At 38.1% G+C, this 16,593-nt stretch overlaps 1 protein-coding gene across 3 annotated transcripts; it reads right to left on the bottom strand.

Annotated features, from left to right (window-relative positions):
* Positions 1-98: 98 nt before the first annotated feature.
* Positions 99-16,025, bottom strand: khdc4 (KH domain containing 4, pre-mRNA splicing factor). 3 transcript variants are annotated; one of them, XM_038284374.1, is made up of 14 exons: positions 15,889-16,025; positions 15,413-15,599; positions 11,462-11,587; positions 11,275-11,354; positions 11,132-11,184; positions 10,864-11,042; positions 9,880-10,091; positions 8,241-8,301; positions 6,258-6,318; positions 5,714-6,003; positions 3,624-3,758; positions 3,113-3,222; positions 2,940-3,028; positions 99-783 (listed from the first exon to the last, which is right to left on the bottom strand). In XM_038284374.1, exons 1-14 carry the CDS (start codon positions 15,915-15,917, stop codon positions 560-562), a joined length of 1,836 nt encoding a protein of 611 aa, XP_038140302.1. In that variant the 5' UTR covers positions 15,918-16,025; the 3' UTR covers positions 99-559. The 3 variants fall into 3 exon arrangements, 2 of the variants coding, with proteins under 2 accessions (XP_038140302.1, XP_038140303.1); XR_005280747.1 differs by having other exon boundaries at positions 723-783; positions 3,113-3,194; XM_038284375.1 differs by lacking the exon at positions 99-783 and having other exon boundaries at positions 2,885-3,028; positions 3,113-3,194.
* Positions 16,026-16,593: the final 568 nt, after the last annotated feature.

The following is a 16,593-nucleotide window of genomic DNA, read 5'->3' as shown; positions in this document are numbered from 1 at the left end:
AAATCATTAAATCTTTGTAATATTTGAATAACTCATTTGTAACCATCTTAAATATGTACAATGAGGTCCATACAGATCAAATAAAAACAGACTCAATCACCCCAATAAATTAGGTTTATTAAAAGGATGAAATTTAGTAGATGAACCACATGAAATTCCTGTATGACCTGTACAAAAGAGTAATTAGGACAGAAAACTGACAAACAGGGGGAGACAGAAAAAGGGCCAAACAGTAGGAAAGAACTAAAATAAAATGGCCGTTGATGTATAACATCAACATGATATTCTAATAGATTTAGATCATTTTTAAATCTGTTGTAAAGTGTGGTGCAGACCACCACTGATTGGACCTACAGATCAATAAAGAAAAGAAAGAAAGCCGTGCAAGTGTTCACTTCCAAACTATAATGTATACAAAACATTTTGTACATCTACTTGGATCTGAGTTCATTGTTCAAACAGAGGCACAGCTGTGAAGAAGCTGTCCTCCACATGATCCAAGTGGAAGGGAAAAAATGAGGTCCTGTAGGATTTAAGAGAACTTAGAAACGTTTCCTTTTCATGGTGCCATCCAGAAAGGAATGGATTGTTGCTGTGGTTGGTTTTTGGCACGAGTTTGCTGTGGCGGGGGGCAGCGATAGCTCTGAGCCCAGGTTGTAGCAGCAGAAGTGGGTGGACGGTTACCTAGCCATGAGGCTTTGGAAGAAGGGTGCTCTTCCTCTTCATCAGAAGAGTCGCCGGTGTAAGCTACCAAACCAGTTCTGAGTCGTTTCACTGAAGGCTCTGTAAGAAGGAGGAGAGCAGCGAGAAAAGACACAAGCAGCACGTTTGGAGCAGAGGGGGAGAAAAAAAACAACACAGAGCAACAACAACAGATTTAAAATGTGACAAGTTAATCATTTCAAACACATTTTTTGGAGAAACAACAGAGAAGTTAATGTTTATGTCAGCAGGGAAGAGGAGGGGGGCCCCCATCCATTGGAGTGGCGGGGCGGCATTGCAGGTCAAGGCGTGCCCCACCCCCAATCAGTGTCCAGCATCACCACAGAGACACATGGAAGAGAAGAAAAACACAGAGAAAAAGAAAAGAGCACAAAAACAGGAGAGACTCTTGTTAGCAAGGACGGAAACAAAACAGTCCAGACTGATGATGTCATCACAACGCAACAATACTGTGGGCTGGATTTTGAACAAACGACTGGGGCATGCCAAAAAGCAGAGGTGCACAGAGAAACTGACTGCTCGTTGATAAGTATATTCCATTAGCAGCATCAAACCTCATAACCTCTCTGTACACTCAACTTTATTTAAAAGCTCTGTCTGTATTGCTGCTTTTATGGTAAGAAAAGCCTTTATTTTGAAGGGTTACAGAAAGCCAAATCAAAAACAGATTAGAGCAATCTCTAAAGAATACATCAAACAAAGCTTAAATATGTTGCCATAAACTATTAACTTTGTTGAAAAGTATATCATGATCAGAATTTAATGTTTTTTTTTTATCTAAAGTTCTCTATTAATGCTATAATGTAACAGAATCAATGTTTGTATACATTAATTAAAAAAAATAGAAAATTTATTTCTTTTATCAAACTTTAAAGGGTTAATTTAGAATAAAATGTTTATCTTTTTTCTCAGTTTCTCATTTTTACGGAGTCAGTAAGACTCAAAGTTAAGCGATTCAAACTATGAGGGAGGCATTTAAAAACGTCAGAGGAAGCACCCAGCTGTAGGGTGTTATTTCCTATCATCTTTGTTATTTAGGTTGAACGACAGGTTTAAGCCAATAACAGGAGGGCTGGACGTATAACAGCAAAGTATTTCTGTTCCAAAACATTTCAACTTGTGTCTCCAAAAATAACAACACATTGCAAAAAATTATAACCAAGTACATTTTTCTTGAATTTAGCAGATAAGGCAGACACTTTGCCAATTAAATAAGACAATTCACATTTAAAACAAGAAAAAAAAACTTAACTGTCTTATTTCAAGTGTATATCTTATCTTATTTTAATACCAGTCCTATTGGTAAATCGTCTTATTTACCTGCTCAGCTTAAGGACAAACTCACTTGTTTAAGAATTTTTTGAATTTATTTTTAGATCCTTTTTGCAGTCAGCAAATTACAAATACACATAATTGATTTTATTTCTATTTATTTCTATTTATTACACCTATAAAGCAGAGTACATGTATTCATTTTTTTTCCAAAAATGCATTAAATTACATTTGATTTCTAATTCTACATTTTAAATGTTTGTCTTATAGCACAATTTAACTATGTTAGCATTTTACAATTGGATGCTATATTTAATGTTTAAATAATTTCTTTAGATTATTAAATATATTGGACCTCCTCATCACACTTGGTTTCCTGTGACCCACCAGTGGGTCACAAGAAACTCTCACTTTGAGAATCCCCGCTATAGAAATACAGAGAGTGATGTTTACAGTTATAATGCTGACCTTGGAAATCGCTAGTGATGCTAAATACATTTTAAAAAGCTCATTTTAGTTTTAACATGGTTGTAAATCCCTGTGTATGAATCAATAATCCGCCCAGGCAACGAGACTAAAAGAAAACATACTTGACAATATCTTCTTTCATTGTAATTTCTGACTAAAATTCCCAAACAGCTCAAAATCAGTATCACTGGTTCAGCCATAGGTTAGAAATAAAGTTCTGATTTGTACATCCTCTGGCATGTCAAGCAGCAGCTTTTTTCTACATATCTGGAACTTTTTGTTTAATGCATTCGCTTACTTATTTTAACCCATCTACTCAACAATCTCTAATAAAACCACAGAAATCTAGACACTAAAGTTTAGAGAAAGCCGCAGCGCGCCCCTGATACCTCTAAAAGAAAGAGAATAAATCAGTTTACAGTCCCCAGTCCTGGTTTGGGGCAGAGGTTTTTCAATCCACAGGATGACATCCTTACCCACGAAGGCTTGCTGTATTCTCCTCCCGTCCATCTGGTGTCTGACTCCGTTCACGCCCAGCGATGTTGGTGGAGGCATTAGGTGCCTACTAAAAACACAAACAGCTGGTGTCAATTATATTCCCTGTTTGACTAGGAGACATGCTCAGATCTAACTAATACAGCAGGTCTACCTGTCCCTCTCACTCGCCGGGCCAGAGGAACTCTGCTGTGCGGCTCCTGAAGTCTCTGTGCTGCCCACTGAGAAGCCTGCACCTAAATTAGTCATATGAATGGGTCCATGCTATGAGCAGAAAAACACACAGCCACGATTAGCACACATCCTCCTCTAAGCTCTGTCTCACATTATTCCAACCATCAGGAGATTTCCCAGAGCCTGCTTACGTTATTCCTAAGCACACTTATACCTTTCTTTGATAATCCATATAAGCAGAAACTGAGGAATAACCTGTATATAAGGAACGCAGCATCCCATACCATTTTAATCAAGCTACATTAAAACAGAGAAAAGAAGGAATAATTGAAATGTTAACTTGAAGTCTTTCCACAGTGAATAAACAAGGCGTTTAGAAGGAGTCTAAATATGACCGGCTGGTGGAAGGGGCTCTGTTGTAACAGGACTGCAGAGAGGAGCAAAGTAGAGAGCTGTTAATACTGATGAAATATAGTCAAATATTTTAATACCTGGTACCCAAGCAGGCCGCTATCCCTCTCGTCTGGTACCTCCTCTGTGAATCGTCTCTTCTGAGGCGGGTTGGACGGGGCGGCCTGAGGCGGAAGTTTTTGAGGCGTTGATGTGGAATGTAGAGGAGGAAGGGTCTGCAGAGAGAGAGAAAACAACTGTTTATTGGCTCACTTCATCTACAATCTTTAATTGTTATCCTGTACTTAAGGTTGGTTACTCTCAAGCTGGAAAAGGTTCAGTTTAGACAACTGGATGTGAAGTTTTCCATCATCCAAGAGGCTTCTTCAGTTCTAAGTGGTGGTAGGGAGCACCTAGATTAATATACTTTAGGTGCAACAAAGAATTAGAGGGGACAAAAGGTGGCTCTGATCCCTCTTTCTGGATTGGCCATGTAGGTCACATGGGGGGTGTCCATGGCGGTCTAGTGGTTAGTGCATAGAGCTTGGAATCCTGAGGTTCTGAGTTTGAGCCCCTCTCTCACGGACTGCCACTCTGGGTCCCTGAGCAGGAGACCCTAAACCCCACACTGCTCCCCGGATGCTGCACAATGGCAGCCCACTGCTCCCCAAGGGGATTGGTTAAATGCAGAGAGTTCATTTTGTTTCTCTGTACTTGTGACAGAGTACAATAAAAGCTGGAAAAAGGTCAATAGCGGGGTTCTGATGGGTATTCAACTCCTTCGTCACAGTGGTTTTGGTTACATGCCTCATTGCAGTGTGCGTCAGGTGAATGTGGGTGGGAGCTGAGTATTCTGGGTAATGTTCCTCAAAGTACTCTGTTAGTAGGTGAAAGGTTATGTCTAAGATCACCTCCTCTGTTGAGAGATGTTTTTTTTCCAGGTTAACAAAGATGGCTTCCTTAACCCCTCGCTCAAACCATCTTCCTTTGCAAGAATATGGACGTTGTTGTCCTCAAACGAGTTTCCTTTAGCCTTCAGGTGTAGAACTGAGGAAGCCTCTTGGATGAGAGGTGAAATGTCTTTCAGAAAATTTCACATCCAGTTGCCTAAACTGAACTTTTCCAAGCTTGACCATGACCTGGGGACTGAGAATCTTCACAGATACGTTATTCTCAAGGTCTACCTTGTAGTAGACAGCAAAAGTCATGATCACATCAATTATTGCAATATCAGAGTACCACCACCATATTGGACTATAGCCGTTATGGTCTGTTTCTGACATGCTGGGTTAGTTTTAGGTCACATGACCCCACCCCTTCCAAAAGTGGGACATTTGTGTTATGACCTCCTGGTTGACTTGTTGATGTACAACAATGATATGATAACCAGCCTCTGTTTCCTCAAGTTACAGATTCATATTCTCTCTTTTTCCCCCCGATGTCCAAAGGACTTAGAAATGGTGTTAAAACCTTTCCAGATTGAGAAATCTGTGGATGGATTGTTCTTTGCTTTTATCAAAAGAAAATAATAATAATAATAATAGGTTGTTTTTGTTTCAAAACCAAATAATAAAAAAAATCTAAAACTACCAAGGCTGCTCTTTTCTCCTTTAAGGCATTGCTGATATCAGAGTATGTATTTCCAATCTCAGCACAGAACAGGGGTTAGAGTTAAGCTATAAATAGTGTATCTGAAGGAATCCCTGATTTTCTCAGTTGGAACATATTCCATCATTTGCCAAAAAGTGATTGTCTGACAAAACCTGATTAGCACTGCCTGCTGTGTAACATCATCTCCTCACAGCAAGCACACCATTTTTCTCCCAATAGTTTATAAACCATTTTAACTAAAACCATGTTTTTTTTTTTTTATTACAACCCTAAAACATTTTTCCGTTTCTTTTCTTTTTTAAATTAAATCCAAAGTCTGCATTTTGTTGTCCTTTTTTTCCAGTTTCTTTTTTAATTAAAGGGAAATAAACCTCTACTAAACTGATATTGTTTGATTAATCTTCACCTGCATCCAGAAAACCAATAAATTTTGGGAACTACTTTTGTTTTGTTCCCCCCCCAGAACTTGGGAATAGTTTGAACAGCTACGGACAAACAGGTAAACTGTGCATGAGTTTATCTTACTGTTTTTACTGAAGAAAACCTGAGTTTTCAAGGTGCAGTTTAAATCCATTCCTACCTGTTGCAGAACATCTGGAGTTGGATTGGGAACTGGAGGCAGAACAGGAGGAGGGGGTGGAGCAGGAATAGAAAGACCAACCGGAAATGGAAGAGGGGCAGGGGGTGGCCGTACAGAGTACTGAGAAGGCCCGCCTGCAGGCAGGACTGGAGGTGGTACATTGAAAGGAGGTGGGACAGGTTGGGGCGCTGGCGGCGGTACGGGCACGCTGTAGCTTGGCTGGATTCCAGCTGGAGGGAAGTAAGGGGGCTGAGGAGGGATCCCGTTTACTACTGGAGGCTGTGGAAAACCTGGCGGAGGAAGAGGAGCAGAACGCATCAGGTTGTACACGATGCACTGACTACAGCAGAAAAATATCACCCTGTACAGACTGGCCTTACTAAAGAAATGTTATGTAAGTGAAGCTTATGTTACATTTAGGTTTAATCTACAAAACCAATACAAAATAATATCTAAATCAATAAAAAATATATAACTGCTTTTTCAAAATAGGCATTAAATTAAGCAAAAAACTTCACTTGAATGAGCGATGAAGCTCAAGTACCTTGTGGCGTCGGCATCACTGAGCTCATCTGACTGACGTAGCGGGAATATTCTGCATGGACCTGCAAATAAAGACTGCCTCTAAATTCAACTTTTATTTGAAACAACATACACTTCCTTTGAAGCTCTAGCTTTAAGTTGCAGATGTCTGTGTTTGCAGAAAATACTTGCGGTTTCAGGCAGAGGGAAAAAAAAACACTTGTGCAAATTATTATCTGAGTGGAACATCAGCAGAAGCCACAAAGATCTTTTTCTTTTTTTTACCATTTGACTGTAGCAATAAATGGTTTAACAGAGTTCGAAATATCAGTGTGGCTGTTGGGATGTACTTTGAGGTTATTTATGTTTGGTAAATCCATAGGATTGCTTAGCAATGCATTTTTGTTCACTTTATTAGTTAGTATCATTTCAGGGAATGTTAATGTCACAGTCTGCTTTTTGACCCCAAATACTTATTAAAATACATAAATGTTACTGATCGCAGCGTCCCGTTTTCCATCTGAAAGGGAAGTTTCACATTAAAGATCAATTAAAGTCCAAAATTCAGGGAAAGGTTTCCATATTTGCTTGTGATAGTTTGCTTTTAAGTATAACTAACCCAAAATATGATGGTTATTTTTGCAGATTAAAAGCATAACCGGGGTCTATGGCCTATTTTAGTTTTTTTTTTTTTTTTCCTATCTTAACACCATCTAACGGATGGATCTTAGGACTGGACAGTGACTCCATAACAATATATATTGTAATGTAATTCTATTAAATAATAGAGATGTGAAATTTTCAATATATAATTTTTATGTTGTTTAAAATGTTTTTTTTTTTTTAAAGGCAAATATTTCTAAAATGTGATATTGGAGGAGTTTTATAAACATTGTCATTCGTTTGTACAGGCGTCTGTTGTGGGTATTTTTACTCAGGCTTTTATTTTGTTTATATTAGAATCAAAATTATACAGTTCCAACCCAAATTATGAAATACATCTTGATATAAGTTTGGGACATATTTTCCAGTCTTATTCATCATCCCCCTGGTTTCCCATTCAGACATACACCTCAGCAATTCAATTAAATTCTATATAGTTTATTTACATAGCGCCAATTCACAACACATGTCATCTCAATGCACTTTACAAGTGCTGTGAGCCACACTGCCTTTGCAGTGCTGGCTATGGGAATTACAGTCAGAACCTTGAACTGACTGATAAGGATCTGGCCCACAAACCGGGTTGAAGGGGAGGTGAAAATCCTGCACCTCTATCAGCTCCCTCTGCCCACTTTCAATGCTTCAATAAGGCTAGGCTGAGTTAAACTAGCTGTCAGTTCTTTGTCCTGTATACACCCTGGTTTTCAGCATTGCCTGCAGTGGGGTAATCTTTTATAATGGGTGCGTTACACTTCAAATCTATATTACCATCTCCTTCAAATCCTAAGGCGGTAAACAGCTGTAGCATAAAATAGGACTGAACGATTTGGCCAAAAATCTCAATTGTGATTACTGCCAACAAATATTGTGATGGGGATGTTATTGCAAATTCCCGTTGTAATATGCACGTGCATGTAGATATTTCACCTCGTTATTTCAGTTTTTCATCAGCCTCTATTATGATGCACGGATCTGCATGCTAGCTGCAACTCTCTCCTCCTGTCTGCGTGGCAGTATATTATTAGCACTTAAAGGCTCGAAGGGAGAAATTTCATGCATTTCCTTTGTAAAATGTAACGGAAGTAAAATGAGTGCCTCATGATATATAAAAAAAAAAAAAAAAAAAAAAAAAAACAGCTGTACAAATAAAAATGTAAAAAATCGATGGAAAATTAATTAGTAAAAGTTCACACATAGTCATGTAATATACTGATCCAATCAGCAGGCCTAATTAAGCCTATATTTAGGATTGTATAATAATAATAATAAAAAAAAAAGGACATAAGAAATGACTGTATAATGAAAAAAACAAAACAATTTGACCATCAGAGTAACTACTCACCGTCTGAAGGAGATTCTCACACAGGGTTTTAGCTGCTGCCAGTCCTTCTGGTTTAGGATGACTGTGGAGGAAAAAGAAGTCAACATTTGGTTCGACTACTAACTGGATGAATTCCCCAATAATCAAGGTGAGGACAGGTAGGTTGAAGAGGTATGACGGACCAGAGTATTAAACAGTTCTAACTACTTTTATTTAGAAAAAAGAGAAGTACTACTGCTTTTAAAAAACCACATTATAATCATAGAAGTATTGTTACATGGACAGAAATACAGAAATATTTCCCACTGGATTAATTTTCAAGTTAAGATTTTCCATAGTGTCGCTTTTTTTACGCATTAGATGGTTCATTACATGCAGAGCCAACAGTGGGCTGTTTAATGAGGACGCTGCTTAGGGGTGAAATATTACTGGTTTAATGGTCATTGTAAAGCCAAATAACAATTAAAATCAACTTAATATTTACTACTTCAGAGTATTGGACGCAGAGGTAACTCTTACCACTGAGGGGTATGCATAAATACAGCTTTAATCTAGGATGACTCTTTAAAGGCTCTTTTTAAATTCAGAGCATGCAGAAAGAAACAACATGAGGAGCTGAATAATCCCTCTAGCTCCTTGGAGACAATCAGAAATCCTGATGGAAATACTTTCTATAGTTTATAGCTTCTGAGATTTCATGACCTACCAGACCTGTAGCCATAGGTTGCTCATAACCATGCCTAAGCAACGTTGAGATATGCTATGAGGTGCAACATAAATATTTTTTAATATTAACAAATTTATTTTTTAAATAATTATCATTATTTCTTCCATCTCCATAGCTTTGATTTAATCTTTTTAACAGCCACCATCAAACTGTAAGCAGAAGATTCAATCTGTTTATTTACATGGGTGGAAGCAAATAGGTTTGTATGTCTTAACATTTGCGCATTAACCTTTGTAGCTCAATCCGCAACACGCCCATTTATTGCACCCACTACAAGAAAAATGTACGTGTAATTCCAAGCCACTTATTCTGAATCTTTGAAGGTCAGGCCCTAAGTATTGAAGGTCCAAAAGAAAAGATTTGATTTACAAAGAGACTTTTATGGCAAGGGTAGTAGCAGATCATTCCAGTCTAGGATGAGCTACAGAGGTCTGGTCCTGTTTTCACTTCTGCACTGACAACAGCTACAGATCAGCTGATCTAAGACAACAAAGTGGCAGATAAGGCTGGAAAAGTTGAGAGATGCAGAGCTTTTAGTAGGCTATTCATTTAATCTTAAGATTGATTTTAAACTGGATTAGTGGTCAGTGAGAAAATATGCTCAAACCTGTGCATGTTGGTTAGAAGACATGCAGCAGCATTTTGAATCATTTGCAGGTAATATTAAACACCAGCCAGCATCATAATAAATGATGCCATTTTGTAGAATACATCTCCAAAGACACTTTAAGGCAGCCAGACCCAGCATTCTGTTTGTCCAAGCTGCCATGATTAAAATTGTAGAAACAGATTGAAAGAAAATGTTGATATATATTGTTCAAACCTTGACAAACCTCCATACCAGTAATCCGCAGATGGCTACAACAGCTTGGGTTACTATATAATTTGATTTAATTTTCCTAAATGTATTAGAGCTGCCAGAGCAGCACCTACCTAATGTAAATGTACATGGGTTCAAAGGCCTCCCGTCCAGATGCAGGCTCTAAACAGCCTGATCCTTTTCCTCGTAGGAAGACTTTGGCTCCGGTCTCAGCCTGAATGTGCTGCAGATAGGAACAGGCGGGGCCCTCAACTCGCTCTTTGACCACGAACCCAGGAACGGCGTGCTCCAGGCCCACAAAGATCTTGTCCTGAACATAATGCATCTGCAAAGAAGAAAGGACAAAAGGAATACCAGGAATAATTATTGACAATAAATGATTATTAACAAGAAAAGATGCTGTGGTGCCATTTTCCCAAAAGTATAAAACACCGGTGGGCCGATATTTAGTTTATTTCTTGCATTGGTATTGGCCGACACATGCATGCGTTCGTCGATTCATTAGAGCATCCCTTGAGATCATGTGAGGCGCATCCAGTGCTGCTTCCTCCATTTTCTATCCATGTTATTTTTGTTTGAATTAAAACTTGTTTAAAATCATGGCAGAATTTTTCTCATGTTAATGGAGAAGGGAAAAAAAGCAATGTTTGCTATAAGAATCAGTTCCCCTCCGCTGGGGGGAAAAATAAAATTTGGTTAGACTGATGTCAGTGTAATCGGGATCTGCATTTAAATAAAAAAAAAAAATGTAAAAATTAAAAAACTGAATGGGTCGACTCGATGTCTAGCTTACATTAACCAAACTCTTGGAAATAAACAGAATACAAACCACAAATTCAAGATTGCTAAAGCAACTAATTCATATGAATTCAAAAGCTAAAAAGCTCATCTCACATTGCTATAAACCAAGCATTTTAGATAAATGCCTCTACAACTATAATCTAACCTTTAACCCGTCCCCCCAAAAAAAAAAAAAAAAAATGATTAAAAAAATGCAAAGTATCTGAAATTAAAGTAACTTCTTATATATGACTGGGTTATTAATAAGTGCTGGGAAGTTGTACAGAAAACAGTCATCTAGTGATAAGCCAACTCACCCCTGACTGAAAGTGAGGTTTGTGGTTCGTCACAGGGGGCAGCGTGGGAGCAGGTGGGTTCTGCTGTTGGTAGACAGTGACTGAAGCGCCACTGGGGGAGAAAGAGGAAGTGGCTGAAGAAGCTGTTGCAGCTTTTACAACACCACTGGCGATGATTGCCTTGATTCCATTAACCGCTCCTGGAACATGGAGGGGGGGGGTTATATTAGCACCTGAATCTGACATACATTCACTAAATAGGTCAGGATATATTTGTAGGAGTACTAACTGTCCACATGCTCTCTTGTCTTTCCTAGAACATGCAGATACAAGGGTCGATCCCTGCAAGGAATGTGGAGAGGAAAAAAACGGAGTCAATAAGCATGAATAAAGCGTTAAGCAGCAGTGAAAACATATGGTTTAAGGAGTTACCCTGGCAACGCTTTGCCTTTTTCCTCCGTTGTCATGTACCGCCCTCTGGTTGAAACTGCAGCTCCGCTCACTTTACTGATCTACAAACGAGGCATAAGGTTGGCACCACAGAAGTCAGAGAGAAATTTATCTTAATCCATATATGTTTTAAAAATAATAAAAAATGTTCATCTGATTTTTTGCTGACCTCTTCCTGAGTCTGTCCACGGGTTAGGAGATTTCGACAGGGCAAAGGGACGTCGTTGATCTCAACTTCAGCGATCACCAGGTCAGTTGCTTTGGTGGGTGCAGGAGGCTTCACAGTACCGACAGTCTGACAAAACACAAAATTGAAGATATATTGTAAATACTTAATATGTTTACATCAACATCCTACTGTTCAGAGAAGGACTGCAGCTATCGATTCAACTAATCATTGTTTTGTTTTTTTATTATTTGATTGACCTGCTACTTTCAGTGTATCAACATTTCTAAATAAATAACATTTTCAGTTTAAAAAAATTTACTAATTTTAATTTTTTTATCACTTGTAAATGGCAAAAATGTATAAAATATACCATATAAAAACATATACGTAAAATTTGAATCTAATGTAAAGATTTTTAATCTGATTTTTTTGCAGTTTTGTCACGCTGTAAGCATGTTATTCTTTCAGAAAATGTTTTAAGTCTGTGTACCATTACTTTAGGTAACAATTCATTTAGATTATCTAATTAGTTAACAATAATTTTAATAATCGATTTATCACAATGAATCGTTTTAGCCCCAATTTAGAGGAAGCAGGTGACAAAATCTAAAAGAAGCGAGAAGCTTTGATAAAGATGCTACTCTGCAGCCTTCAACAGATTTTCTACATATTTGCAATCACTAAAATTAGGCCGAGGGCAGCTAGTAGTAAATATGCCTAAATCCTACTCTATCATAAAAAAAAAAAAGTGTTTTTCTAATTTAGACTGTTATTCTAATTCAGACTGAGTAGATGAGTCACAGTCCCAATGGCTTTTTGACCCTTATTTGTCTGTCAGAGATACAGTTTAAGTCTATTTTTGATAGATAATGGAGTAAAGGGAGTAAAATTCTGAAGACCAAAATACTCAGACAGGAAGTTACAAAGGGGAAAAGTAAAACATATCTGGTACATTTCAAACGGACAGCTACTCAAATACATTAGGGACTCCTACATCCATTCTGTGGGGATTGGCACAAGGCACACTTTGACACGGATGTCGAAACAAAACAGTCAATGTGAGGCCAGAATTAGCCACGTAGATATGGCTTACAGGAAGGCATCAAGGAGAGAACAAAAAACCTGACTAGCACAACAAAAATAAAAATAAGAGCTAACTTTACATGTCAATCTACCACATCAGCATCAAAGATGTCCTCCAAAAGGCCTATTTATTATCTTACCGAATCTTTGATTGCCCGGCTGCAAGTTCCTTTTTTTCCTGCTTATGTATCTATATATTTTTCTGTATATATATATATATATATATATTTATATATATATATATATATATATATATAAATGGATATTTATGTATATGCTCATCTTTGCCAATATGCAGTGAGGAAAATAAGTATTTGAACGCCCTGCTATTTTGCAAGTTCTCCCACTTAGGAATCAGGAATCATGAAGGGGTCTGAAATTGTCATCGTAAGTTTAGGTCCACTGTGAGAGACATAATTAACAAAGAAAAAAATCCAGAAATCATAATAAATGATTTTTCTTTTAACTATTTATGTGTATAATACAGCTGAAAGTAAGTATGTACTGAGCACCAGAGAAAATCAAGGCTAATATTTGGTACAGTAGCCTTGCTTGCAATTACAGAAGTCAAATGTTTCCTGTATTTTTCCACCAGGTTTGCACACACTGCTGGAGGGATTTTGGCCCACTTCTCCACACAGTTTCTCTCTAGTCAGGTTTCTGGGCTGTCACTGAGAAACAGAGTTTGAGCTCCCTCTAAAGATTCTCTATTGGGTTTAGGTCTGTAGACTCACTAGGCCACGCCAGAACCTTGATATGCTTCTTCCAAAACCACTCCTTCATTATCCTGGCTGCTTGCTTCAGGTCATTGTCATGTTGAAAGAACCAGCCTCGACCCATCTTAAATGCTCTAATTGAGGAAAGGAGGTTGTTTCCCAAAATCTCACAATGCATGGCCCTGATCATCGTCTCCTTAATACAGGGCAGTCGCCCTGTCCCATGTGCAGAAAACCACCCTCAAAGCATGATGCTAACACCCCCATGCTTCACAGCAGGGATGGTCTTTTTGGGATGATCCTCATCATTCTTCTTCCTCCAAACACGGTTAATGGAATTCTTACCAAGAACTTCTATTTTGGTCTCATCTGACCACATGACTTTATTCCATGACTCCTCTGGATCATCCAAATGGTCATCGGCAAACTTAAGATGGGTCTTGACATGTGCTGGTCTAAGCATGGGAACCTTCCGTGCCATGCATGATGGTTTAGTGCATTACCAACAGTAACCTTGGAAACGGTGGTCTCAGCTCTTTTCAGGTCATTGATGAGCTCCTCCAGTGTAGTGCTGAGCTGATTTCTCATCTTTCTTAGAACCATTGAGACCCCACAAGGTGAGATCTTGTATGGAGCCCCAGTCCAAGGGAGATTGACAGTCATGTTTAGCACCTTCTATTTTCTAATTATTGCACAGTGGACAGTGGACCTTTTTTCACCAAGCTGCTTAGCAATTTCCCCATAGCCCTTTCCAACCTTGTTATTTTATCTCAGATGTCTTTGGACAGCTCTTTGGTCTTGGCCATGTTGGTAGTTGGATTCTTACTGATTGCATGGGGTGGACAGGTGTAATTATGCAGCTAACGACCTCAAACAGGTGCATTTAATTTAGGATGACAAATGGAGTGGAGGTGGACATTTTGAAGGCAGACTAACAGGTCCTTGCGGGTCAGAATTCAAGCCGATAGACAGATGTTCAAATATTTATTTGCAGCAATAGGTAACTTTTTTTTTTTTAGATTATGTCTCTCACAGTTAACATTCACCTTCTATGACAATTTTAGGCCCCTCAGTGATGTCTAAGTGGGAGAACTTGCAAACTAGCAGGGTGTTCCTCACTGTATGTGCCTGTAAAAGGGTTTATGGGGAGGGAATGAATGGGCTATGGTAAAACAAAATAATATATTCAATGTAAGACTTGCCAGTTGCCATGTAATCTTCTCTAACATGAAGTCTTAATCATTTCTCTTTTACATAAATGGTTTTATACATTTTATTCACATTAAACCTCCTATCTTTGCAGACACAAACCGGCTGACATGTCATTACAAAAGATTGATATGCATGATTATTTCTATAATAATCAGGGTTTACTTCTAGAAGATAACGCATTGTTTAAAGTTAATTGTTTGAATGATGAAGAAATGAAAGAACAAACAGGTGGAGGTAAGGATAGATGACGGAATGACAGGTAGACAGATGGAACAACCGACGGTCTTGGTGTCCTTGATCAACAAGTATGGGGTCCTTGAGATCCACTTGAGAAATTAAACTAAAAAAATAACCTAATGTTAAAATACTTAAATATATGAAAGCATCACTTAGAAGTGGAGAAAACTAGTTACTACAGTTATTGATGCTGTTTGTAATATCTTTAGACCCATGATTAATTGATTTCAATGAATAGTATGTATATTCACCCAATAATCTGGATCATGAGTTGACTTTGGGAACATTTTGTGGATTAGAAGCTGTAATGTTTGGGAGCCTCTGTTCAAAATGATAAATTAGAATAAATTATGTTTTAAAAACGCAAATGAAATGAACGGATTGTCAAAATACTTCATGGACTTTTGTCCTTCTCTTCTGTTTTCAATGAGGCGAATGACAAATATCAAAGAATAGGATTAAATAGGATATTTATAAATCACAGTTCTTTATCTAATTGTGTTCATTGTAAATGTGCATAGCTTTCAGCTGCAGTGTTAGTGGAGCTATGATTGTTTTGGCACGCAGTCACAGCCATACAGCCTGGAAAAGACACATGATCATCTTTTCATTCTCACTTCACCATAGTACCAGAAAATATGGCGCCCATCCTCATCTGGCATCATGTGTTGTTTTTAGCTTCTAACAGGCATCATTTCCTCACCCTGTCGGATGGTAGCGGGGGGTTAATCTGTGATGGCTTCAGCTTCCCTTTAGCCACCAACATAGCGTTGATTTTGGCAGCAACGGCCGCTGCAGCATCCAGAGCCCCGCAGGGAAACGAATCACGCTGCAGCATCCCACCGGAGCCTCTGGGCCCGGGGTCGGGCTGGTCCCACTTGCTGCGGCGCCTGAGAAGTTAAAGGGACGGAGAAAGAAAAAACATAAACCGTTTAAAAAGCTGCTACTTTTCCAAGCTAGCCTTAACTTCTGAGAACTAAAAACTGCTCACCGATATCAGTACAGATAGCAAAGCTATTCAGAGACGACATTTCAATTAATTACACTTATGCTAGTTTAATTATAAATCTCAAGTTACAAGTCTCACAATAGCAAGCTAGCCGCAGCTAACTAAAGGCATTTTAAACCCATGTATTGTTTAAACACACATACATATAACCTGAAAGCTTTTGCACCTACCCACTATTTTGCGTTCCACAAAAGGACATTAATGTGATGTCAAACCCTAATTAGTCGCACAATGCAAAAAAACAAATCTCCTTCGACTTCTGCACGACTTGCTTCACTGGCAGCGGATACTCTCTGCTACTGTTTCCGTCTCCGGTAAACTTCCGGTCAGCTCCATGTAGTTAATAAGTAATTCCACTAGATGGCGCCAAACACAAACTAAAAGTTCTCGAAGTTCATGCATCTGGCTATTGTTAGGTTACATTATTTCACCACTTTATTAAAAGTTCGACACCAAGTGCATTAACAGTTATCACTTTTAACTCTTGTTTTATGATGAAGACACATTTTAACAGCTATGCTTATTCCTTAAATTCCTAAAACTACATAACTATTTATTTTTCTTCTATATTGTGATATAAGATTTGTCTTAAACTCTAAAAACATGTACTATTGATTGTTCATACTTGATGTAAATTTGCTAAAATAAATTAAATAATTTTGTTTGAGAATAATATGTAGTCACAACGCCATAAATTTGATTTATTATTTGGTTTTGAATTTTGTTAATTTAACAGCATGGTTAAACCTTTTTCTTGAACAAGATTAATGCCTGCTTCAACATGTTAAATACAAATTTTCCACATTATGTTTCCTGATTCTGTTTAAGTATTGGGGGTTTTTTAAGATTAAAAATAGAACAGAAATAAATGGAAA

Source organism: Cyprinodon tularosa, unplaced genomic scaffold (assembly GCF_016077235.1).
Source record: "Cyprinodon tularosa strain WSP-4 unplaced genomic scaffold, ASM1607723v1 ctg2, whole genome shotgun sequence".
Lineage (NCBI taxonomy): Eukaryota > Metazoa > Chordata > Actinopteri > Cyprinodontiformes > Cyprinodontidae > Cyprinodon > Cyprinodon tularosa.
Note: the sequence above shows the minus strand (reverse complement) of the source record. Positions and strands in the feature narration are given on the sequence as shown.

What these genes read in the sequence shown, in the direction of transcription:
- khdc4 (XM_038284374.1), bottom strand. Translation starts at nt 15,917, where the DNA reads ATGTCCTTTTGTGGAACGCAAAATAGTGG. An exon ending in CTCCAGATGTTCTGCAACAG is followed by an intron (nt 3,759 to 5,713) that starts GTAGGAATGGAT and finishes CTCTCTCTGCAG; the next exon opens with ACCCTTCCTCCTCTACATTC. An exon ending in AATACAGCAAGCCTTCGTGG is followed by an intron (nt 784 to 2,939) that starts GTAAGGATGTCA and finishes TCCTTCTTACAG; the next exon opens with AGCCTTCAGTGAAACGACTC.